Raw genomic sequence first — 23933 nt, 5'->3', positions numbered from 1 at the left:
TTTTTTTTTTTTTTTAAGATTTTATTTGATAATCTGCTTTATCCACCGACTACATGTGTGTGCACACACACGTCTGGCGCATATACACTTTTGTACTCGTTGACTCAGCAAGATCTTGGATACTTATGTGGGCCAGCTGTTGGGTCTTTCTTGGGATGGGACTTCAGTCCTGGGAGGGTTTTACACCTGTGAGGTGGGGGAAGCAAGTCTGGCATATAATGAGATTTGCCCAACATCCCCTGAGCGTGGAGGAAGCTGGGTTTCGAACCCAGGCAAGTTTGATTCAAGCACCCTACCCAAGACCAGCTGAATCAGAGTTCTAGAGGAGGGACCCGACATCCACCTCCTGCACTCAGTGGTCTGAGTTCTACAGGGGATGAAGCAGGTGGGGCCCGTGAAAGGCCCGTGTCGCTGGCCTGCTGGGCTCTCTTGGAACCCCATCCTTCCTGTTATCTCTTGGGATTTATATTGAGCTACTCATGATCCTCTATGCTCGGTGGCGTCTCGTCTTACCGTCTGGCACCTGCAAAGAAGGTATATAGTCTGGCACGGGAGCCTGAGCAAGCCTTAGGTCAGGACCACAGGAGTCTTTGCTTTTGGAGGAACTCCTGTTACCATGGCAACCGCAGGCCACCTCTCATCTCCAGGACCACCGGATGCCATGCTTGCAGAGCCAGGGAAGGTGGCAGCAAGAAGTGAGTGTGGGGCAGCTCTGCTAAGGTTCATAAGAAAGATGGAGAGGAAGGAGGAAAGAATGCAGTCTTTGGGGAACTGGAATAGTCCTTTTGCAGAGGAGAAGGCTGAAGGGCCCTCAGAGTCATCGTTATGCCTGGGACGGAATGTGTAATCGACGGCCAGATGCCCTCCCCTGTGCAGTCTGGACTGGACAAGAGAGAGTAGGCCAAAGCCTCGGGCTGCGGGGTAATAATGACAGCAGCAGTATACCACGTCCTAGGCATCTCACCTCCGTCCTTCATGCAGCGCTCAGGGCAACACGCTGCAGCCCCTGCATCATATACGGTGCCAGCTTCAAATCAAGTCTGGCAGGGCTCAGGGACCTTCCCAAGGTCACACAGCCAGCGATCAGCAGAGAGGGCTCGGGCCACTATTCTGTCTGTCTCCCAAGTCTGCATTCTGAATTATGAAAAAAGGATTTCCGGAGAGATGCACTGGTGCGTGGGAAAGGCCATGGACCCTCCCACTCCCAGGATCTTCCGGCCTCACGCACCTCCCCGGCACCTGCCCCAGTCACGCGCGTGGTGAACGGTCAGCGGGTGTTAATGGAATTGAACGCAGGCCAGCCACAGACTCATTTCTCAGCTCCCAGCATAATGTCACTCACACCCCCTCGCTTTCTTGAGCAAGAGAGGGGAGAATGGGGGAGTTCCAGAAATCTAACAGACCCCAGAGCTGGTTATGTTGCATTATTCTTATGGTGGCGCTTCTCTTTCAGTGGAGGTTATGAGTTGTTGTCCTTGACTCCCCGTGGATTTGGGGGTGGAGGAGGTGAATTCCACCTGGGCGTGTAGGGAGGATGCTGTGCGTGCAAACATCCTCTGTCGTGTGTCAGGGTGACTCAAGAAAGGTAAAAAGGCTAGATTTCTCTGACGTTTAACCGTGCTCCGCCCCCCAATTCCATCACACTGGGGAGTAGGGCTTCAATATATGGTTTGGGGTGGGGGGACAAACATCCAGTTCGTAGCATGCACATTGAGTTTCCTTTGTGTCCCCAAGCTTTTCCGAGGTAGAAGAGGAGAGAGCAAAAACAAACAAAAACTGTCAAAGAAACTAAGGCCAAAACACCAAGTCACTGACTTGCTTTTAGTTTCCAAGGGGAGAGAGGTCACCCCAACCTTCCTGGGCTCGGAGAATCCCAGCAGGTGCCGCCTGGTCTATTCCCCACAGGCGCCCGACACCGGTGACCTCTGTGAGCGAGGGCCATGCTGTCCAACCAAGCCCCCGGGCCAGCCTCAGTCTCTGTGTCAAAGTAAACTCAGACCAACTGGGTGTCATGACCCCTCCAGTCCCTTCAAAGACGGAACACCATTAGCTGCTCCCAATCAAGTTCAAAGTTAACTCGTGTGAGCCAGCACCATGCTTCTTTCCAATTTTAATGGAATTATAGATTGTTCCGTTTTTCTTTCCAGTTCTTTTTTTTTTTTTTAAGATTTTATTTATTTATTTATTTGACAGAGAGAGACACAGCAAGAGAGGGAACACAAGCAGGGGGAGTGGGAGAGGGAGAAGCAGGCTTCCCGCAGAGCAGGGAGCCCGATGCGGGGCTCGATCCCAGGACCCTGGGATCATGACCTGAGCCGAAGGCAGACGCTTAACGACTGAGCCACCCAGGCGCCCCTTTCTTTCCAGTTCTATGGATCGCTCCCCATTAACAACTTCAAGGAAAGTTCTTAAAAGAAAAACATTCACACAGTCCCAGTCCCCTCCCTGTGAGGGCGCCTCCCCCAAACGCCCCTGGTTCTGTTGGTGGTTGGTTCTCTTTCTCCTCAGAGTTGAAGCAGGGGCTTCCAAGGGTGCCGGAGCCAGCCTGTGTTGGAGAGCTGGTGTGGAAGGGGCAGGGCAGCTCGCGGCCATGTGAGGGCAGGGGGACAAATGTCATCCCAGGGGCCCCTGCTCGAGGAAGAATGGTCTCCTCATTGCAGCTCATCCTTGGCGTCAGGACCCCTTTTGGAAATTAGTCCCTGGGGCTTGAGTGCTGGGCTGTATCGCCACTGGGGGTTGAGCTATTGTTGCTACGTTCTGGGCTTGCTGAGCAGTGCAGAGTTGGAAGGAGTTTAGAAGACCGCCCGCCCCCCCACCGGCTTGTCAGAACTCCCAGCCCCCCACCCTCGGCACGGTCACTGAAGCAAAAACCAGGACGCTGGATTCCAACCTGTGGAGTAGAGCGGTTAAGAGTGTGGTCTCTGGAGCTGGATAGCCTGTGTTCAAATCCCAGCTCCGCCTTTTTCTAACTGTGTCATCTCGGGCAAATTACTAAATGGCCTTGTGCCTCAGTTTCCCCATTTTGTGGGCTTGCTGTGGGAATTAATCTGAATCAATCCATCTCAAGTATTAGAAAAAGACCACTGTCCTGGGAGTCTGACTCGCTGTGGGCTTCGGGGTACACTTCCTTGCCCCGGGACCTCAGATTTTGCATCAATTCAATGAGATCATAGGCCTGGGCAGTAATAATAATCACGTCTGCGTGGTCTCAACAGTTTACAAAACACTCGCTCACAAAAAGCCTTCTGAGAGAAGCATTATGAACTCCAGCTTACGGAAGGGAGAATAAGGCTTACGTGTCTAAATGACTCCTTGATGGTTAATGAGGGCAGGGCTGGGACTCCTGTCCAAGCCTGTGGGTGCGAGGCCCATGTTCTCCCCCACACCATGTTGTCTGATACAAATATGATGAGAGCCACACTTGTCATTTTAAATTTTCCAGGAGCCACATTTTAAAAAGCAAAAACAAACAGATGAAGTTAACATAATGATATATTTTATTTAACCCAGATGTCCAAAATATCATTTCAACATGCTGTCAGTATAGAAAGTTAACAATGTACTATTTTCCATTCTTTGTGTTGCTTTTTTTTCTTACCAAGTCTTTGAAATACGGTTTGTGCTTGGCGCTTAAAGCCCACCTCAATCCAGACATTGAAGTTTCATCAGCAGGACTTAATCTGTATTTAGATTTCATAAAATTTACTAAGGAAAAGGTAGATTTGCAGGTCTATGTTGCTCGAACATTTCTTTGAATTTTTCCCATGACTGGATTGAATATCAGTTTTTAAAATTAAATTTAAGTAAATCGAACTGAATAAAATGAAAATTTTAACCACATTGGACAGCACAGCACTACACAATTCTCCATTTCGGACAAAATGATCTCTAACATGTCCAGATTTCTACTCCTCTGCTGCATTTATACATAAAACTCTTTGCATATGACGAACCTAGCCCTGAAACGATAGACTGAGAGTAGGGGACAGATTTCCCATCTGTCTTGATAGGATGTTGGAAGTTGTACAATGTAGTGTTTTAAAAGAGTGGCTTCTAGAGCCAGACTGCCCATGTTCTCATCTTGCCTCTAATACTGACCAGATGGGTGACCCTGGGTGACTTACTTAACCTCTCTATGTTGCAGTTTTCTCTGCGACGACACAAGGATGCTAAGAGTACCCACCTCACTGGGTACTTGTGAGGATTCAAATAGCTACTACAGTGGATAAAGCACAATGTTATCTTCTACGGGGCATGCAGTGAGTGTTCAATAGATGTTGTCTTTCATTATATATTTTATCTAATTATAACAGAAGGATGGAAGGATTAGAAGAGACCAGAAAGCTATCAACCTGTTGTCTTGCAAGTGAGAAAACAGGTCCGGGGAGTATAAAAGACCCAACCAGGATCACACAGAAAGCTAATGGTAGAAGTCAGCCGGGACCCGCTTCCTTAACACTCAGCCCAGTGACCCCTCCACTCTGCCCCCAGGGATGTTGACATTTACAGGAGAGGAAACACCTTGGCCCACTGAGCACACGGGCTCTTCATTTCACCCCCAGGAGCAAGGATGGCTCTCTGGCTGACATGGCCACATCGTGCCAGGCCCTCTCCACAGGCTCGGGAGAACAGAATGCGTGGACAGTTGGCTTAAAACTCATTGTTAATACTGCGAGCTAGCCACGTGTTCCCCCAGGAAAAAAAGGCTTGTTTGTTTCCTTGGAGACCTTTGATTTTTATTTTGTTGTAGGAGATGTTAAAAATTTAGAGCAACAGCAGTTGTTAAGCGTCTGCCTTCGGCTCAGGTCATGATCCCAGGGTCCTGGGATCGAGCCCCGCATCGGGCTCCCTGCTCAGCGGGAAGCCTGCTTCTCCCTCTCCCGCTCCCCCTGCTTGTGTTCCTGCTCTCGCTATCTCTCTCTCTGTCAAATAAATAAATAAAATCTTAAAAAAAAAAAATTTAGAGCAACAAAAGGAGAGAGAAAACAACAAAATTCACTGTATGGGTATATTTCTTGCTAGTGTTTATATTTTTCCTATGCTTTTTTTTTTCTGTAGTAGAGATCGAATTTCATTTATTTATATCCTTTTAGCATCTCTTCTGGGCAAGGCACTGTGCCAGGTTCCAGGGATATGGGAGTGAACAAAATAGAAACAGTCCCTGTCCCTATGACCCTGAGAATCCAGCGGGACTGATGGGAGTCAAGAGCTCATCACCGAAAGCACTGTAATTGTATGTGGCCAGGGCCACAGAGGAAAAAGGTCCCAGGGTTCGAGGAGAGGACAGAATGGGGGACCGAACTTGGGCTCCTTCTGGGTCCTGGGAGACCTTCAGAAGCTTGAAACCAGACTGCACGGGGGCGGGGGCTGGAGGGGAGAGCACAACCATATTTATAGCTTTCCCCACATCATTAAAAACTCTGTGAATATATTTTTTAAAGATTTTATTTATTTATCTGACAGAGAGAGAGACAGGAGAGAGGGAACACAAGTAGGGGGAGTGGGAGAGGGAGAAGCAGGCTTCCCGCCGAGCAGGGAGCCGGATGCGGGGCTCCATCCCAGGTCACTGGGATCATGACCTGAGCCTAAGGCAGACGCTTAACTGATTGAGCCACCCAGGCACTCCTCTTTGTGAATATTTTTTGCAAACATTTTTAATGTGGATCTTCCTAACCAATCCCCCACTTGCTTTTAGACAATTCCGTTGTCTGCAGCTTGGGGGGCGTTTCATGTTTTTACTGTAAGAAATGACATAGGGAAGACCATCTACCATGCAGCGACTCTAAGTTCTGGCTGCAAGAAGAGTCCTCTCATTTTATGCTCATGATGAGCTGCAACAGGGTTCCTATTGTTCCCAGTTTGCCGACAAGTGCCTGAGGCTAGGAGAAGTTAAATGATCTGCCTGAGTCCCACAGTTCAAAAGGGGCCCAGCTGGAGAAAGGAATCTAGAATGTTCCAGTTCTGACACGTGGACTCTAATCTCTATGGGGTAGTCCAGGTTATTTCTGTAGGATAGGTTCCCAGAAGTGAAAATATTGGATCAGACGGACTTTGTTTGTTGCTGTTGCTGTCCTTAAGGCTATTGACGTATGGGCTCGCGACACTTCACACGGATGTTAAAAAGAAAACAGTGTGCACGCTGGTTCTCTCTGTGGGGTCCTCCCTCCACATGGCTGGAAGTCCGCCCTGTCCACCTGCCTTGCCCCCCAACCGCACCCCAGCAGCATCTCTCCCCCATCAGCCACTCGGCAAGCATTTACTACGTGCCTATGCATCCTGAGCACGTCTGTTGGAGCCGGGGGCAGCAGGTGCTTCTCTCAGGCCTGGAGGGCTGTGCTGGGTAGGGCGTATGGGTGCCCAGGACGGTGTTCTGCTGAGCCTCTGACGGGACCTGACAGCTTCCCCGCCAGGCTTACTCTGACACCGGGCCAGCCAGCGGGGGCCTCGGCCTCTCCTTCAGTGTCGATACCTCCTCCTTTGCCATGTCCCCCAGCTCTCGAAGCTTCCAGGAATCCCACGGGCCTGGGGGACACAAGAGGACGAGTGTCCCATTTTCTCAGGCTCCAGGCACGGTGACTTCATTTTTCCTGTCCTCAGTCACCTTCGTTTCATGTCCCCTTGGCATCTTGTCTAGGCTACCCTGTCTGAGGTCCTGTCCCGTTCTGCTTGGGGCTAGCCTGAAAAGCTGCTGTCTCCCTGGGCTGGAGGAAAGCTTTTTCTTCTCCCACTCGGACACCCTCCCCTCCATCTCTTATCCTTTGCAGAATGGGGGGCACAACTCAAGATGATTTTCTGGGGCACACAGGATAACTGAACTTAGTAGATGAACTTAGTATTGAATAACACTGAGCCGCGTGGTAAGAAAAATATTTAGGGGCGCCTGGTGGCTCGGTTGGGGTTTTTGGCCAATGCTTTACAAAAGTTGTAACATATTACATTTTCTTCCCTGTATCTTGCTCCGTTCCTCAACATAGCATGGAAATCCTTCCAATTGGTGTGAGTCCAGTTCACGCTTTATAAAGGCTGCATAAGATGACATGCTGTAAATGGACCATAATTCATTCATTTTCCCCAATGAATGAGCACTCACTCTGTTTCCAGTGCTTAATTATCCAAGAAATGGCAATGAACACTTTTTTTAAAAAAGATTTTATTTATTTGGTGGGGAGGGGCAGAGGGAGGAGAGAGAATCTCAAGTAGACTCTGGGCTGAGCGCGGAGCCCGGCATGGGGCTCGATCTCACGACCCTGAGATCATGACCTGAGCTGAAATCAAGCGTTCGACACTTAACCGACTGAGCCATCCAGGCGCCCCTGCAATTGGTTCTAAGATATTCTCATATCTTAATGCTGTAAAGCAAATCCCCAGGAAAAGGTAAAGGTTCCTTTTCAAATAATTTTACTGCAGCAAAATGTGAATCAATAAAGAAAATCAAAGAAAATTGTGAAGCAGTAACACTGCTGGGGAAGCACCCATCCTACTTGGGCCCTCGGTGAACAGAGGCCTGGATGGAAGGAGGCGGGGAGGTACATTCTGCTTTTGTTCCGATAGGCACAGGTCACAGAGAACAATAGCCAGGATCCCTTCTTGGGAAAGGGGACACGAAAACGCCTGTGAGCCAGAAAACAAACCCTTGAGTGTGAACAAACTGCGTTGGTGAGAGCGGGGCTTGTAGCCGGCCGTTCCTGCTCCCTCTTCCATCAGTCAGTCAATCAACAACCACTGAGGTGGGCACCCTGGGGGACACAGGGCTGGTTCAGCCTTGGGCCCTGCTCTCCAGGGTTTTCTGGTCTAGCAGAAAGCGTGTGTTCTTTCACACATGAGAAAGTGGTTTCCCAGACCCAGAGAGCCCTCCACATACACACACATGGCTGCGCACACGCATACACACAAAGACACTCACACACTCACACGCCCACCACAAACACACACACACACTGAGGCCAGCACCCCAGTCTCCCCCGTGCCCCAGCCCACGCACTGAAAACTACCCTGGGATACTGGGGCCGTTGCTGTGGGAACCAGGATTCTGCCACCCTACTTTGTGGGCCTCTGAATTCTCGTTCTGAATATTACATTAGCCATGGAGTCTGTGCTCTGAATTCTCAGTCCCCGCCAGGGGGTCAGGCTGGGCAGCCAACCAGGGAGTTGGGGAGGACAGGCAATTCTAGGCCTGATGACTTTCTGTCTGAGTGATGGAGTGGCCCAGATGGATGCTTGTAGGAGAGCAGTGTCTGCAGGCATGAGGGGGGGCATGCGCGTGCGCGCGTGCACATCTGGGTGTGAGTCCCCAGTATCTGCTCAGGGGAGGCTGAGCCTATGCAGCAGCGTGTGAGTCTGTAGCTCCTAGCAGTCAGGCCAGGCCAGCCTGGGCTCCGGTAACAAGCGCAGGCTGAAATCTTCATGGTTTAACCCAATAAAGGTTCACTTTCTGGTTTGGGGGCTTTTTTGGGGTTTTTTTGTTTGTTTTGTGGGGGGTTTTTTTGTTTGTTTTATTTTGGGAGGGAGCACCTGGATCTGAATAAGAATATGGGTTCACTTCTTTTTTTTTTTTTTTAAAGATTTTATTTATTTATCTGAGAGAGAATGGGAGACAGAAAGCATGAGAGGGGGAGGATCAGAGGGAGAAGCAGACTCCCCGCCGAGCAGGGAGCCCGATGTGGGACTCGATCCCAGGACTCCAGGATCATGACCTGAGCCGAAGGCAGTTGCTTAACCAACTGAGCCACCCAGGCGCCCACGGGTTCACTTCTTACACAAAATTCTAGCGGGGTCAGCATCCGCCTCCATCTTGCAGTTGCATCAGGGCCTCAAATCCCGGCACCACAGCGAAAAAAGAGATGGAGGACGCTCACTGCCTCTTATCTACGCTGGCCCGTCAGCGAGCACACATCCTTCTTCCAGACAGCAATGGCCCAGCCTAAGTATGAGACCCTGAGTGCAGCGGAGCTCCTCTGGGAGCACCACGGTCTCCGCCTCAGCCCTCCCTTTGTGCTTCTGCCAGCAGGAATATTCCCGCCCGGCAAGGAGCTGATTCCGCGCAGACAGTTCAAATCCAGGTCCTGCTTCTTGCTGAGCTGGGTGGCCTCAGGCCATGGGTCAGTCAGGGACCCAACAGGAAATGGGTGGCACTATCAAAACAGGAGCGTTTGAAGGGGCTTATTTACAAAGGGCAAGGTAAGCAAGACCTGGAAGCCGAGGAGCTGTTGCCACCCCGGGGGCCCAAGGAGGCAAGGGCAGGGAGTGGTCAGTGAGACCAGAGGAGAGAGTCAAGGAGAGGAGGGATCACCTTCAGGTGGGGGAGCTCACAGAAAAGGAGAATAAGCACCACCTCTCCACTCTCCTCCCTCCCTCCTATGTCTGCTGTGGCTCCCTATTGGCTGAGCCAGGCAGAAGCTGAAGGCCCCAGGAAGTTGCTGATTTAGTCCCAACAAATCAGCCCATCAGGGCCGAGCAGACAGCGGCTCTGGAGGGATGAAGGGGCATCACCTGGCACAGGAGATGGATTTCTATCTTTGGGCCCCGCTTTCCGAGTTTGTAAAAAGTGAATGTTCATATCTACCTCCCGGCGTGGTTGAAGGGAAAAGGAATAATGCATGTGAATAATAAGTGCTAACCTATGTCCGGCCCTCGGCAAATGTGAGTTTTTCAGTATCTGAAAGCTTTACAGTTGGATGGTCCCACCCCACGATGCACCAATCGCCCTAAAGTCTGGTATGAATTTCTTTTTTTTGTTTCTTTTAAGATTTTATTTATTTATTTGAGAGAGAAAGCACAGAGGGAGAATGTGAGGGAGAAGCAGGCTCCCCACGGAGCAGAGAGCCCAATGCGGGGCTCGATCCCAGGACCCTGGGATCATGACCCAAACTGAAGGCAGACGCTTAACCATCTGAGCCACCCAGGCACCCCCGGTATGAATTTCTCAAACAGATTTTCCAAACAAAAATGTTTTTCCTAACAATAACTCCCATTTTTGAGCTTTTTCTGTATGTCAAGTATGGTACAGACATTGACTCCTCTTTGCACAACACAACCCCTAGGTGCTGTGGCCAATAAACTGGGACTCTGGCCAAGAGAGGCTGGTAACTCATCCACAGTCACTGAGCCATTAGTAGGTCTGGCCCCAAAGCCCACAGTTGTTCCTCCCTGCTCTACTCTGATTTCTGAGTGTGTTTGTACAATTCAAAGACGCAGCAGAAGATGTTGCAGCAACAGAGCTTGAGAATTTCCCTACCCTCAATGAGGCAACTCTGCCCAAGGCCCAGGACCGTGGTGTTTCAAAGTCCCCATGTAGCCCCAGCTCCAGAAAGTGGTCCCTGACCTTCAAGGCACCTCTGTGCCTCTACCTCTGAGCTCGCTCACCCACCGGCTGCTGCTGGTTGATTCCAGGTCACCCAGCTCTAACTCCATCTGACCAGCCCAACACCAGCAGTGCAGAGAGCCTGCCCTTGGAGCCAGGTGAGGAAAGAATCCCTCTGGGGGCCCACAGCCTGCTTTCTGACACCAGGTAGGCGGTGTCCCGGGTGATGGGGAAGGAAAACGGACTTTTAGGGTGTCAGGGAGGCTCCCTAACTTCAGACAACACTTCTTCCTGGCTCAATGCCCGAAGGGCCACCATTCCATCCACTCTGAGAGCTTAGAACTACCATCTTCGAAAGGCCACTGATCTAATGTCACGTACGTGTGGGCAAAATGTTCAGTGAGCATTTTAATGGGATTTGTTGAGAACGAATTTGTTGGGTCCTTGATTAACTCAACAGGTATTTATTAAGCAGCTCCTCTGTGCAAAGCTGTGTGGCACCCTGGGGGTGCAGTCCCAGGCAAAAATGGGCAGGTGGCTCCCCAAGGAGGGTGTCTGGGGAAGGGAGAACCACCATCCCAAGCAGCCTGGCTTCAACCCCATCACCAACCCTGTACCCACAGTACCAAGGAGGGCCCCCGAACCCAGAACTCTGCCCTTCTTTCATGCAAGGGTACCCTGGAGATAGAGGCAAGAGAGGGAGGTTTGTGGGGACTGGACCCCTGGTTCTCTGTCACCCCACACCTAATGAAGGCACCCTAACCTCTACAGTCACCCTCAGCCCCCTTCTCCGGATGCTAGGGAGAGTCAGGCCTCAAAGGGGCCTTGGGGATGAACCAGCCCAGCCCCATTTTGCAGATTGGAAGGCTGAGGCCCAGGGCCCAGTGGGATATTGTCCAAGATAACCCGGTGGAGCCCCTGAGCCCTCATCCCCACCCCCATCCCTGAGACCTGCCGCCCCGGTGGGCGGAGGCCTCAGTGGGCGTCTGGCTCTTCCAGGACAGCGGCTGGGGGTCCGTCTGGTGAACGGGAGCAGCCGCTGCAGTGGGGCGGTGGAGGTCTGGCTCGGGCTGTCCTGGGAGCCGGCCTGCGGGGCACTCTGGGACAGCCTGGCCTCCGAGGCCGTGTGTGGCGCGCTGGGCTGCGGCGGGGCCTGGGAAGCCACCCAGCTCACCTTGCCGTCCCCGGAGCTGACGCCTGGGCCCGGCACCCGGAACACCAGTGAGGCCACCAACGCCACGCTGGCCCTGGCGCCCGCCGTCCTGTGCAGAAGTGCCGAGTGGCAGCTCTGCAAAGTGGTGGAGCACGCGTGCGACACCAACGGGAGGCCGGCCAAGGTCACCTGCGCAGGTACGAGCAGACCACCCCCTGCGCCCTGCCTGCCCTAACCTCAGGCTTTCAGCCATTGCCCCTCACTCCTGTCCCCAGGCCTCGCCACCGGACCCAAGCCTTACCCTTCAGACTTCCCCCCGCCCTCCACCCCACCCCCATCACAAACACAACTGGTTCCCACGTGCAGCACTGCCTCATTTCCAGCTCTGAGCACGTCCTCTGATGGGGCCCCCACACCTCTCCCCCTACTAGACCTCCAGTTTGACCACTTGGGTCCCCAGTCCTAACTGGGTCTCGGCCCTTACTTACGGGTCCCGCGCCTTCTCTCGCTTAAGACCTCTATCTCTGCCCCTACCCCCCATGTACATAAATATGCCAGGTTCCCCAGTGTCCCTTAGCATTGTCACTTTCCAACCCCCACCTGCTCTTCAGGCCCCGCCCACCAGGCCTCTAGCCCCACCCACCAGTCTGCAGCTCTTCCCCCTCACCCCCCAGCCCTGAAGCTTCCCCTGGCCCGCCCATCAGGTTACTAGCCCCTCCCACCAGCTCCATAGCCCGCCCCTCCCCCCCCAAGTATCCCGCCCCGCCTGCAGGTCCCTAGTCCTGATGAGTCCCCCACATCTGCTCACTAGGGCCCCAGTCCTAACAGGGTTCCCCAATCCTGCCCACCGAATTACCAGCTCCTCTCATTGGATCCGGAGCCCTCACCACCCTCCCAGCCCTGCCTTCCTCGAGCACCCACCAACGCTTTCCCCTCCTTCCCCAGAGAACCGCAACGTGCGGTTGGTGGGCAGCAGCAGTCGGTGCGCAGGCCGCGTGGAGATGCTAGAGCAAGGCCGGTGGGGTTCGGTGTGCGACGACACGTGGGACCTGGAGGATTCGCACGTGGTGTGCCGGCAACTGAACTGCGGCTGGGCGGTTCAGGCCCTGCCCGGCTTGCACTTCGCCCCTGGCCAAGGACCCATCCACCGGGACCAGGTGAACTGCTCAGGGGACGAGACCTACCTGTGGGACTGCCCGGGGCTGCCAGGAGACGGGTACTGCGGCCACAAGGAGGACGCCGGCGTGGTGTGCTCAGGTCAGCAGGCGACGGTGGAACCGGTCAGCCACCAGTCCTTACCGTGCCCGGGTGCGGGGAGGGATGGCCCCGGCTGGTGAGAGGTCAAGTCCACCAGGGAAGGTAAGACCCAGGCAAGCGCCATCTGGGGGAGAGAGTGATAAATGCCCTAGGAAAGGAGTTTAGTGGTAGCGGGCAATCCAGAGGGGGAGGGACAAGCCTGCCCACCTCCTGGAGGAAACCACATTAGAGGGGAGACTCTTCCCCAGTGTGAGTTGGTCACCTGGTTCAGAGCAGCAAGGAGAGACAGAGGCAGGGAGGCCCCTGAGGAGGCTGTCAGCAGTCCGGAGGAGGCCATGAAGTTCTGGTCCAGCCAGGGCTTCTCTGTATTGTGCACAGGAATGGCCGGGGGGGGCGGGGGCGGTTCTCGATAAAGATAGATTCTGATTCAGTAGGTCTGGGCAGAGCTTGAGATTCTGCATTTCTAACAAGATTCCATGCCAAGCTGATGCTGCAGGTCCGCGGACCACACTTTGAGTAGCAGGCATGCAGTGCCAGCCGGAGCAGATGAAGCAGATGAGAAGGGGATGCAGACATAGGAGGGAAAGCACACAGGATCTGGAGACCGATTGGCTGTAGGGTGTTTCCATTCATGCGTCTGGTCTGGTGGGGGTTTCAGCCCAAAGGATCCTGATCTGACTCTGCCCCCGCGCCCCACCTCTCCCCTGCAGAGCACCAGTCCTGGCGCCTGACTGGGGGCCGTGACCCCTGCGAGGGGCAGGTGGAGGTCCATTTCCGTGGGGTCTGGAGCACAGTGTGTAACAGTGAGTGGTACGCGCCGGAGGCCCATGTGCTCTGCCAGGCCTTGGGCTGTGGGACCATGGTCAGAATACCGGGCGGGCTGCCCCACTCCCTGCCGGGCAGAATGTACTACTCGTGCACGGGAGAGGAGCCCACCCTCTCCGACTGTGCCTGGCGGTTCAACAACTCCAACCTCTGCAGCCAGTCGAGCGCAGCCCAAGTCCTCTGCTCAGGTATCCCTCCTCCCCACCCCTACCTCACCCTCTCCCCCAGATTTGCACTAGGAATTCCACCTGAATCCGAAGCCTAAGAACTTGGACTAGGTCAGGGATGACAATTGCTGACATTAGAGTCACTTACCATGTCCGGAAGCCAGGGCTAATTAATCAGGGCATTCTTGCCCACAGAGCCTCAACTCAGCCCCCACATATGTATTAAGGCCTTATTATATGCTAAGCAGGGATCCCTGTTGACTGGAATTGGCTCAGGAGATGAAACCAGCTGCCATCCCAGGGCTGGTGATCATAGGTGGTCATAGCGAAATGATATTGGGAGACAGGGTCTGGAGCCCCGATCATGTGGCAGGCACTGGGGAGCAACTGATACCTCTTTTTTTCAGCTAAGCCTCATGTCCATGCTATGAATTGGATTCTGCCATATTTCACCAAATCTCAGGTGGCATCGAGATGTCACTCTATTATTATTTTATGTCCCATAAAGGACAAAACTGCTGCCAAAATAAGCTCACAACATGTCATCAATTGTAGCAATTGATGCCATCACCCCAATTTCAGAGGAGTTAAAATGTGAAAAAGCCAGAGCATTAGACCCAAAGAAACATGGTATTAATATCCCTATGGAGTTCAGGCACCTGGCAATGAACTCCAGCTCTGGGGCTCACCCACTGGGAGGCTTCAGTTCCACGAATATGTGGATGCTGATCCTAACCACTTCACAGGGTAGCTGGGAAATCAGGTAATACCAACCAAGGGGCTTTGTAAGCTCCATCCCTTCCTTACCTGTCAATGTGAAGAGGGAACCCAAGACTTTTTTTTTTTAAGATTTTATTTATTTATTTGACAGAGAGAGAGAAAGAGAGAGAGCACAAGCAGGGGGAGTAGGAGAGGGAGAAGCAGGCTTCCCGCTGAGCAGGGAGCCCAGTGTGGGGCTCGATCCCAGGACCCTGGGGTCATGACCTGAGCCGAAGGCAGACGCTTAACGACTGAGCCACCCAGGCGCCCAGAGTGAACCCAAGACTTAACAGAGAAAGGGATCTGTGGTCTGTAGCAGATTTTTACAGAAAGAAGAGATACTTCTTTTTATTAGCCTCTTATTCTAACCAAAGAAGATCCATGAGATCTTCCTTATTGTGGGGGGTGGAAAAGGCAGGTTTCCTTAACCATATGCCCCGCCCCCCACTTCCCTTGGGACCACGCCCCTCACTACAGGTTACTTGTCTGTCTGCTTCAGTGTCTAACCCAAAGACTGGCACACAGTAGGTGCTCAGTAATGTGTTGAGGGCATGTACGGTGTTTTCTGACAGGCTCCCGGAGTCTGCTCAATCTGTCCACTCCTGAAGTCCCTGCAAGTGTTCAGCCGGTCACTGTAGGTGAGCGTCACTTGGTTCACGGTTTCTCATAGCGGTGGGTGCACGTGCGCAGGGGTATACCTGCGTGAATGCGTGTGTGCACCTGGGAGGGGCCCGATGGGTCATCCCCCACCCCCCACCTCCAGACAATGCACTTGCCTCTCGCTCCACCCCCACCCCGCCCCACCGCTCTGTTCTGGGGGTGCTTTTGCTCCTCTCCCCTCCCCTCCCTGCCATGTCAGCTCCCCAGCTCCCCGAACCCTGGTAGTTCATGGACAGGAGCCCACTCTCCCGTCAGCTCCTGTCGGGCAGGAGGATAGAGCTAGAGAGAGCCCGCGCTGGTCCGGTAGGCCTCCGGCCGGTGGTACATGTACCAAGGGTGACAGTGTGTTTCTCACACCCTGGGCACTGTCCCAGAGCTCTACCAAAACTCTTTCCCGGCCCTGTAAGCCTCCCGGTGTCCCCATGGGGGGAGGTCTCCTTAGCCGTGCTGGTCTGCCTGCCAGCTATGGATCGTTTGGCTGACTCCAGGAAGACTCCCGAGGCTCAGATCCCAGCTGTGCCTCCCACCAGCTGTGAATGGTGGGCGAGTCTGAACTTCTCTGAGCCTCAGACTCCTTGGCTGTAAAATGGGGGAGATAATCATGATAACTTTCTCTAGCGCTGCTGTGAGTCTCCAGTGAGTTAATTTTTCCAAAGCCCTTGGAACAGGGCAGAGTCCACAGTGAGCAGTGTCTGAGTGTTAGTTATTCTTGTGATTATTGAGTCCAGGCGTGGAGCCCCTTGGCAACCCCAGGATAGCCACAGGGGCTGGCCCAGGTTCACGGCCTCTAGGCCGTCCCCTGCTTCCACCAGAGGAGGGTGGGTAGGGGCTTGGGGATGGAGTGGAGGGGCACCAAGTCCTGACAGAGAACCTGGCCGTGGATGAGGGCACGGAGGGCACGGAGAGGGAATGAAAGGCTGGGAATGAAATGCTGGTGAGCTCCAGCCAAGACCCTAGACACCCACTCGCATGCTCTCTCTCTCTCTGAGGTCAGGGCCGGGACCCCACCTCCCAGGACCACACTCTAGCCCTTGGCCCAACAACCCGGCCCTCAGCCCCTGTCCCTCTGGGCCCGAATTCACTGGTCTCCCCATACCCCCCACAGCCCAGCCTCGCTCTTGCACCCACTTCCTGCTGCTAAGCCCAATTCCCAGGCTGGTCCAAGTCACCCCCTTTGCAGATGGAGGAGAAGGAAGAAAATGAGAACAGGGAAGGGGTGATCTCTGGGGGTGGGGAGCAGACACTATCCGCAGCCAGGGGATCAGGATGGTCACATCCCTCCGCCCCCTGTAAAGCTGTCACTACCCTTCATCCAGCCCTGTGGCCTACGCACCCCGGACCTTATACACTGAGCAGGAGGAGGTTCCCGTCTCCCCTCGGACGAGGGCTCCCAGCACCTGCCCCACTTCAGCCTCTCTCCAGGTTTTGGGTTCTTTTAAGCAGGGGTGGGGCCGAGAGAGAAGTCGGTAAGCCATACCAGGGCTGCAGGGCTGGGAGGTCCAAAATCATGGCCCTCACCCCTACCCTCAGGGAATGCATGTCTGGTAGGAAGGATGCATCCAGGGCACAGAAAGGAGATCTTGCTCTCCCGATGGCCCATTTGCTGCCAGAGGTGGCTCCAAGTCACCTTCTCTGGGAAGCCAGCCTTGGTCTTCCACCCCAGAGAATTAGGTGCCCCTTGTAGGGCCTCATGCCTGCCCATACCTCCATCCCAGCAAGCATGGCACCATATTGGATCGAGCCAGCGTATGGATCTCTCCACGAGACAGCGCCCTCAAGGCCTGTGATCCTGATGTCATATTTGTATCCCTAGGGCTTAGTGGGCACGCAGTGGGCACTCAATAATTGTTGAGCAGAGAGAGAGATCCCTGTGGGCTGGTGGCCAGGGGAAAGTTTCCTTCAGTCAGTTATTCATTCAATATGGATTTCTTGAGCACCTACTAAATACAAGGCACCTAAAAGCAAATGGGTAAATTCGAAAAAAAGAAGAGGGGAGGAGGATAGGTCCAAAAGGGAAGAGGGTGAGCGCAGAGAGGCTGGAGAGGCAAGAAGGGCCAGGAGAAGTCTATGTCCATTCCTTTCTCCTTGATTTGGGGTTCTTGCTTCTAGAATCTTCTGTGACCATGAAAACGGAGGACTGGAAATCACGGGAACTAATGCTCCTCATCTTGTGCATCATTCTGGGGATTCTCCTCCTTGGCTTACTCATCTTCATAGCCTTCATCCTCTTGAAAGTTAAAGGAAAATACGGTAGGTACAGAGTTCTGGGAGCCACAGGAAAGGCTCAGAGAGGGAAAGAAGCAGGCCTGAGGTGTGACCCTCTCAGGGGGATGTGGGCCTTGCGGGACTCCAGCAGGAGTGGCAGTGATCCGGCAGTGGCCACCCAGCCCTGGCCCCGGGCGGCACCTCCCGATGGGAAGGATTTTCCCAGCATGCCCAGCGGAAGTGGTCCATGTATGGAAGGACCGACCAGACTATATGTGTACGCGCATGTGCGTTTGAGGAGGAAAGTGTTTCAATGAGAATAGGACCAAGTAGACTGGGAGAGAGTAAAAAATGACTTGTAGAATCTCTGCCTCCCCTCCCTCAGCCCTCCCTGTGACGGTGAACAACCAGCACCCACTCACCACCACCCAAGAAGGGATCAATAGCTATCAAGATGTTCCCATCACCATTCCCAAAGAAGGTAGGATGTCACCCACCCTGGGGGTGGGGAGGGCTGAGGAGGACAGGAAGGGTATCCTTTCTGGAGGGTCAGTACTGCTTAGGTCAAAGCAGTGCCCCCACTGGAAAGGAGACCTCAGCGAGCCCACTGGGGCCTGTGGGACCTTGAGCATGTCATGTCTCAATCTGGGCCCTGATGGGCAGATGACCTTCCAGGGTAGTCATTCTAGGCTAGGCTTTGGAGTTCTGGAATAAGACAGGCTCAGCGCATTTCTCAGAGGACAGTTCTGCCCTGCTACTTGGTTGGTAGCTCTGGGATAATATGGCCTCTTCCAATGGTCTGCTCCATCGGCCTTCCTGCAGAGCCCCATCAAGATTTTCCTGGAACATAATTTTATTTAATATTTTCTGAATGAAAGAAAAATGGAAATCAGTCATCCATCTTTTACAACATATGGGTTTATACTCCTTGAAAGTCTTGTAAAGGAACTCAAGCTTAATCACATTGCATTGGGACTGTATTAAATCACCCTTATTTGAAAGCATTCAATGACAGGAAAATCAATACAAATCTCAGCCAAATAATATAAATATTCCCGGTGCACAGAATCCATGTGTTCAAGGGAGGAATATGAATACAGAACCTAGCCCACAGGTTAGGCTCCGGGCATTTGCTCACTGACTATTACGGGCTAAGGGTTAAGAGCCACACTGCCTGGGGCGCCTGGGTGGCTCAGTTGGTTAGGCGACTGCCTTCGGCTCAGGTCATGATCCTGGAGTCCCGGGATCGAGTCCCACATCAGGCTCCCTGCTCAGCAGGGAGTCTGCCTCTCCCTCTGACCCTCCTCCCTCTCATGCTCTCTGTCTCTCATTCTCTCTCTCGCAAATAAATAAAATCTTAAAAAAAAAAAAGAGCCACACTGCCTGCTTCTCTGGGCAAGGTGAGGACCTCCCTGTGCCTTAGTTCCTTCGGCTGTAAAATGGGGACACGGATGCACCTACCTCACAGAGTTGCTACGAGAATCCCAATGAGATCGTTTATTTAAATGTCTGAACAGCGCTGGGCATGCGGTGACTGCTCTGTGTTTGTGAAATAAACAAATGTTATTAGGTCCCCATGTTTGAAATGGGTGGGGGGAGCTTGGAAAACCCGGGCTGGATGGTCTTGTACAAGACGGGCTACCTGGTCCTCTCCCTGACCCTCTGTCTCTGGCCCCCACCCTCCACACTCTCTGCTCCCTTTCTGCCCACCACCTGGCGACGCCCCAACTCTGCTCTCTCCCCAGTTCCCAAGCTGCCCATCCAGGTCCAGGCCCCACTCCCCAAGGACTCGGACTCCAGCTCGGACTCAGACTATGAGCACTATGACTTCAGCGCCCAGCCTCCCGTGGCCCTGACCACCTTCTACAGTGAGTGCCTGGGCCTGGGCTCCCCGGGGGCCCACCTGACCCAACCAGGGAGAGGGCCCTGGTGGCTGGGGAGCTTCAGTGGGTTCCACCTGATCACCCCTGCACACCCACTGGACTGACTGGAAATGGTCCTGCCCTGAAGCTTTCAAAGTGCTTTGTGACCCTAGAGACAACTCCATGTCTCCAGCCTCCTTCTTTCCCACCTTTGTCTCTGGCCGTGTGGGGTCTTAAGACCCGCCCCTCGACCTTCACCTAAAGGTGTGTGTGTTAGACAAGGAAGTCCGGGCAAGAGACATGCTCGGATGGCTTCTCACACGCTCACACCCCTTCTGTGTCCTATCCTGCCCATCCACCTCACCCCTTCCTCTCCCTTCATGGCGAGCCCAGCTTGAACCTCTTAGCCGGCTTTTCCAGCTCCCCTCCCTGCCTGCTGGGGATAGGAGGGGGGAAGACAGTGCTTAAGGCAGGGCCCACACAAGACTGGAGGTTAGGCCAGAGAATCCCACACCTATTGTGGACTCCCTTAGGAGCTTGTCCAACACTCCCCGGCTCCCCCCAGGACCCACCACGTAAGTTAGGATGAGAGTTTGACTGTGGGTGACCGAGGCCCCCAAACGACGGTGTCCTAAGTAGTTGGCAGGGGCCCAGGACGCTGCTTTCTTATTGCTGTGCAGTCCCTAAGATGTTGCCCTCGTCCACGTGGTCCAGCCTGGCTCACTACCATGCCCACATGCTGGGCAGCAGGAGGGGAAGGGAAGGTGGGGCAGGCGGTACCCTGAAAGGCAGGATGCCGGAGACGCCCACATCACTCCCGCTCACAGCCACACACACACACACACACACACACACACACCAGCCAGAACTTAAGCCCATCAGCTGCAAGAGAGGCCAGCAGACGAAGCCTCTGTCCTGAGCAGCTGTGTGTCCAGATAAAGGCCAGAGGGTCTCCTACTCCAGGAGGGGAGAATGGATATGGGGGACAGCTAGCCGTCTGTGCCCCACCTGCTGAGCCAAGGCCTCTGGGGTGGGAGACGGGTGATTCTACTTCTGCCATGCCACACACCAGCCTTTGGGAGCCACCGGGATGCGGCATCCCTAGAACCTGAGGTTCTGCACCCAGGCCTGTAAGAGGTAGGACTGAGAGTCCAAAACCCTAAGACATTTTGTGACTCAGATTCAGTGGTACCAGGTTCGAGAGAGCAGACTCCACGATCCCAGACACTCAAGTCCTTAAGACTCAACAAATCCACGTCATCTCTCCAGTTTCGAAGCGAAGGTGCCCCAGAGCCTGCGAGGCAAGGATTCCAGACCTTCCAGCTTCCTCTCTGAGAAGGTTCCTAGACGGGGAACCATCCCCCAGAACCTCCAGGGCCCAAGGAGAGAGCCCAGGACTTGCCCCATTTCCTTAAACAGAAGGAGGGGTGGCTGGGGAGCAGCAAGGTGCAAGGCACTAGGGCTTCTGGCCAGAAGCAGCCTGATCCCGAACTGGTTAGAGAGTGAGGCTCAGGGTCTGGCTGGACTAGGACAAGCACCTGGGATCTGATGGGAAATGCTAAGACCCTCTGTACACCTGGGGTGGTTCTCCCACACTGTTCAGCCTCAGGGCACCCTCCCAAGTCCCAAGGCACAGTGGCCCTTCCTCCGGGCTCCCGGGACGAGGAGGTGGACCTGCACCCCTCCTCACCACCGCCCTGCTTATAGATTCTCAGCGGCACCGCGTCACGGATGAGGAGGTCCAGCAGAACAGGTTCCAGATGCCCCCCCTGGAGGAAGGTGAGTCAGGCTGGGGAGGCGCATGGTGGCAGTGATAACGATATCAGTCCTGACTCCAGACTTAGCAATTCAGCCCACCCTGAGAAATGCGAGCAGCAACCCCCCTCAACAGGTCCTTCCTGATTTGAACAGTTCCTCTTGGCAGTTAGTTCTTTCTTGAGACTCATTTAAAGCCCTCTTGGTGTATTGCTGCTTCTTTCCTCACTGTACCCCCTTTCCTGGGCCAGGACTTGAAGAGACACATGCTTCCCAGATCCCACCTGTCAGCGCTGGGCATTACACGGCAGACGCCCCCTCCCTGGGCTCTCAGAACCACCCCAGGAACAACAGTGGGTCCAGCACCTCCTCTGGGGAAGATTACTGCAATAGCCCCAGAAGCAAGCTACCTCCGTGGACCCCTCAGGTGTTTTCTACAGAGAGGAGCCCCCTCTTGGAGCAGCCCCCAAACTTGGAGCTGGCTGGCTCCCAAGGTACTTTTTCAGGTAAGCAGGGCCCAGGAGGATTCCGTGTGTGCCCCAGACTCCCATCCTACAGCCGACCTGGCTGGGGGAAGCATAAAGCCGGAAGCCCTGAGCCAAGCTGAGTTGAGGATTCTAGCCCCAGCTCTGTGGCCACTTGCTGTGTGACCTGGGACAAGTCTCCACCCCTCTCTGGGCCTTCATTTCCCCATTCATGGTCAAGCCAGGAACTTGACTCTCGTGAGTCATGAGGGCCTCCCAGCTCTGGCATCTCTCGAGCTGGCTGTCTCCAGGCAGAGAGTGATTGGCTCTGGGTGTTTCCAGCAGGGCCCTCGGCCGATGACAGCTCTAGCACCTCATCCGGGGAGTGGTACCAGAACTTCCAGCCGCCGCCCCAGCCCCCCTCGACGGAGCAGTTTGAGTGTCCAGGTGCCAGTGGCAGGGGAGGTGGTCCTGGAAGGGGGGGGAAGGACAGGAAGCAGGGGGTGGCTGAGTGGGGGAACTCTGGATCCATTGGATTCATTAGCCCAAGAGGAAAAGAAGAGAAGGAAAGGGATTTTTTTTAAAACAAACAAGAATATGAGGAGGTGGGAAAAATGGATGTGGATGGGACAGAGAAAGTTCCAAAGAATGCCTTGAGAAGGAGTGAGCTCCCCATTAGTGGAGGCATTCAAGCAGAGGTAGCTGATGTCCCCTTGGGGGAGACTGTGGTAGCAAGGGGGGTGCCAGCAGTCAAGTCGCCCATCATTTCCTGTGCAAGCATGGAGACTACAGCCCTAAACCGCACAGATGAGTCTCTGCCTTCTGGGCTGACATTCTAGCAAGGGCGATGGTGGTGAACAAGACGACGTGAAGGGAATCTGGTCACTGCACCCCACACAGCTTCACAGGGGAGGGGTGTGTCCCATGGGGCAGGAGGGGCGGTGATCAGCCTCCCGCTGACCCGAGCCTCCCGCCACACAGGGTCCCCCACCCGGCAGCCTGATTCCCTTGACAGCGAGGACTACGATGACATCGGAGCAGCCTAGGCTGGGCCCAGCGAGGCCCCAGGCGGCTCCCTTCTGCTGGTCTCCTGCTCTCCCTGCCCACTGCTCTCCCACCCCGCCCTCCCACATCCTCCCCCAGGCGGCTGACAGGCCTTCCCTGGAGAGATGCGGGGGGAGGGGAAAGCCCTCGCCCTGCACTCACCGCTCAGTCTCCATCCTTCAAAGAGAGCCTGCTGGCACAGCCCTCCCTCAGCCCCAAACAGCCCCAAGGTGGAGGGCCCTGCCTCCGAGAGGTAGTGAGCTCTCGGGCTCAGGGATGGGCAAGCAGCCTGGGCCACGTTTCAGCAGGCTGCAAGGAGGGGTTGAACGGAATGCGGCCTAAGGCCCCTTCTGTGCTTTGGTTCCCTGAGTCTCAGCTCAGGGCCCGGAGGTACTGAGAGAGCAGAAAGGGGCCCCATCCCAGTGCTGCCCACGTGTAGAGGCTGCTGAGCTGCTGTGGCTTTGACAGGTGGATTCTGGGGCTGGGGGTGACACACCCACCGACCCAGGTTGGCGACCACCCAGGCACAGAGTCCAGCCTTCCTAGGAAGAGCCAGCTGACAGCAAGCAGGACGACTGCCCCTCCCCAACGACCGAGGGGCTGGGGCCTCGGCCAGCGCTGCCTCTAGAGACCCTGGAGCCCACCAGGGCACAGCCCTGTTCTGCAGGGACTGTTCCTGGACAGAAGATCCTTATTCTGAGCTTCCTATGGCTTACAAAGATGGCCCTAGCCCAGCTTCCCCAAAGACTCAGAGTTGGGCCCCAGGCCCCGTGGGAGCAGACGGGTGCACAGAGATGTCTGCCGGGAGGGGCCCAGAGGCTGCACTAAGCCCTGCATGCCCATCTGTCTGCTTGGATTGCTGGGAGCTTCCCTGAGGAGCACATGAATATGCGGCGTGTCACCCTGAGCCACAGACACGTCCAGGTGGCCTCCAGAGAGAGGCCAGAGGGCTCGGAGCCAGCTACTGGTGTCCTGGTCTGAGTGTCCTGAGATTAAAGTAATTGCTGAATAAAATCGGGGCATAGAGTGACAAGTCCTTGAGCTTTTACAGTGCCCAGCCTCTGTGTGTGTGTGTGTGTGTGTGTTGGGTGGGGGCAGCTCTATCCATCAAGGTGGAAATGTTGGGGACCTGGAAACCTCCCATGGCCCGGCACCATGAAAAATGCTGGGGACACAGGAACAGGAAGGCAGGGCCTGCCCTCCCGGAGAAGGTGGACCCAGACATGCCTGTGAGCTTAGCGGCCCGCTTCCCTCTCTTCTCGGCCCCACTCAGGCCCTGGCTCAGTGGCTCCCAAGAGTTTCGGAGGAAGGGCAACGCGGGGGGCTTTTATGCTCAGAGCCACCTGGAGAAGAATTGGCTCCAGGCCAGGAGGGAAGGGCTGGAGGTGAGGTGTACATACAGTAGGGAGGGGTTGTGGTTGTGTCCTCGCATCTGCTCAGAGGCTGGGATTTTCGCCCAGCTGCCAAGGCCAATGGACAGCT

The 23933-nt window shown here is 54.5% G+C and overlaps 1 protein-coding gene across 3 annotated transcripts in view; it reads left to right on the top strand.

Moving 5' to 3' along the window:
• Nucleotides 1-23465, top strand: part of CD6 (CD6 molecule) — a 40559-nt gene extending 17094 nt beyond the window's left edge. Inside the window, exons 2-13 of one of the 3 annotated variants that reach the window (XM_081798033.1) lie at nucleotides 10390-10458; nucleotides 11300-11650; nucleotides 12399-12710; nucleotides 13421-13723; nucleotides 15034-15099; nucleotides 17231-17371; nucleotides 17712-17807; nucleotides 19072-19194; nucleotides 20896-20967; nucleotides 21195-21449; nucleotides 21753-21854; nucleotides 22389-23465. In XM_081798033.1, coding sequence (XP_081654159.1) covers nucleotides 10390-10458; nucleotides 11300-11650; nucleotides 12399-12710; nucleotides 13421-13723; nucleotides 15034-15099; nucleotides 17231-17371; nucleotides 17712-17807; nucleotides 19072-19194; nucleotides 20896-20967; nucleotides 21195-21449; nucleotides 21753-21854; nucleotides 22389-22453 — 1955 coding nt within the window. In that variant the 3' untranslated portion in view covers nucleotides 22454-23465. Of the gene's footprint in view, nucleotides 1-10389; nucleotides 10459-11299; nucleotides 11651-12398; nucleotides 12711-13420; nucleotides 13724-15033; nucleotides 15100-17230; nucleotides 17372-17711; nucleotides 17808-19071; nucleotides 19195-20895; nucleotides 20968-21194; nucleotides 21450-21749; nucleotides 21855-22388 lie in introns of all 3 variants that reach the window. The other 2 variants (XM_031024811.2, XM_081798034.1) reach the window with 2 other exon arrangements.
• Nucleotides 23466-23933: the final 468 nt, after the last annotated feature.

This window comes from Leptonychotes weddellii, chromosome 11 (genome assembly GCF_054177405.1).
Source record: "Leptonychotes weddellii isolate Sample4059 chromosome 11, ASM5417740v2, whole genome shotgun sequence".
NCBI classification, from domain to species: Eukaryota; Metazoa; Chordata; class Mammalia; order Carnivora; family Phocidae; genus Leptonychotes; species Leptonychotes weddellii.
The sequence above is the reverse complement of the archived record's forward strand: the minus strand, read 5'-3'. Positions and strand labels throughout refer to the sequence as shown.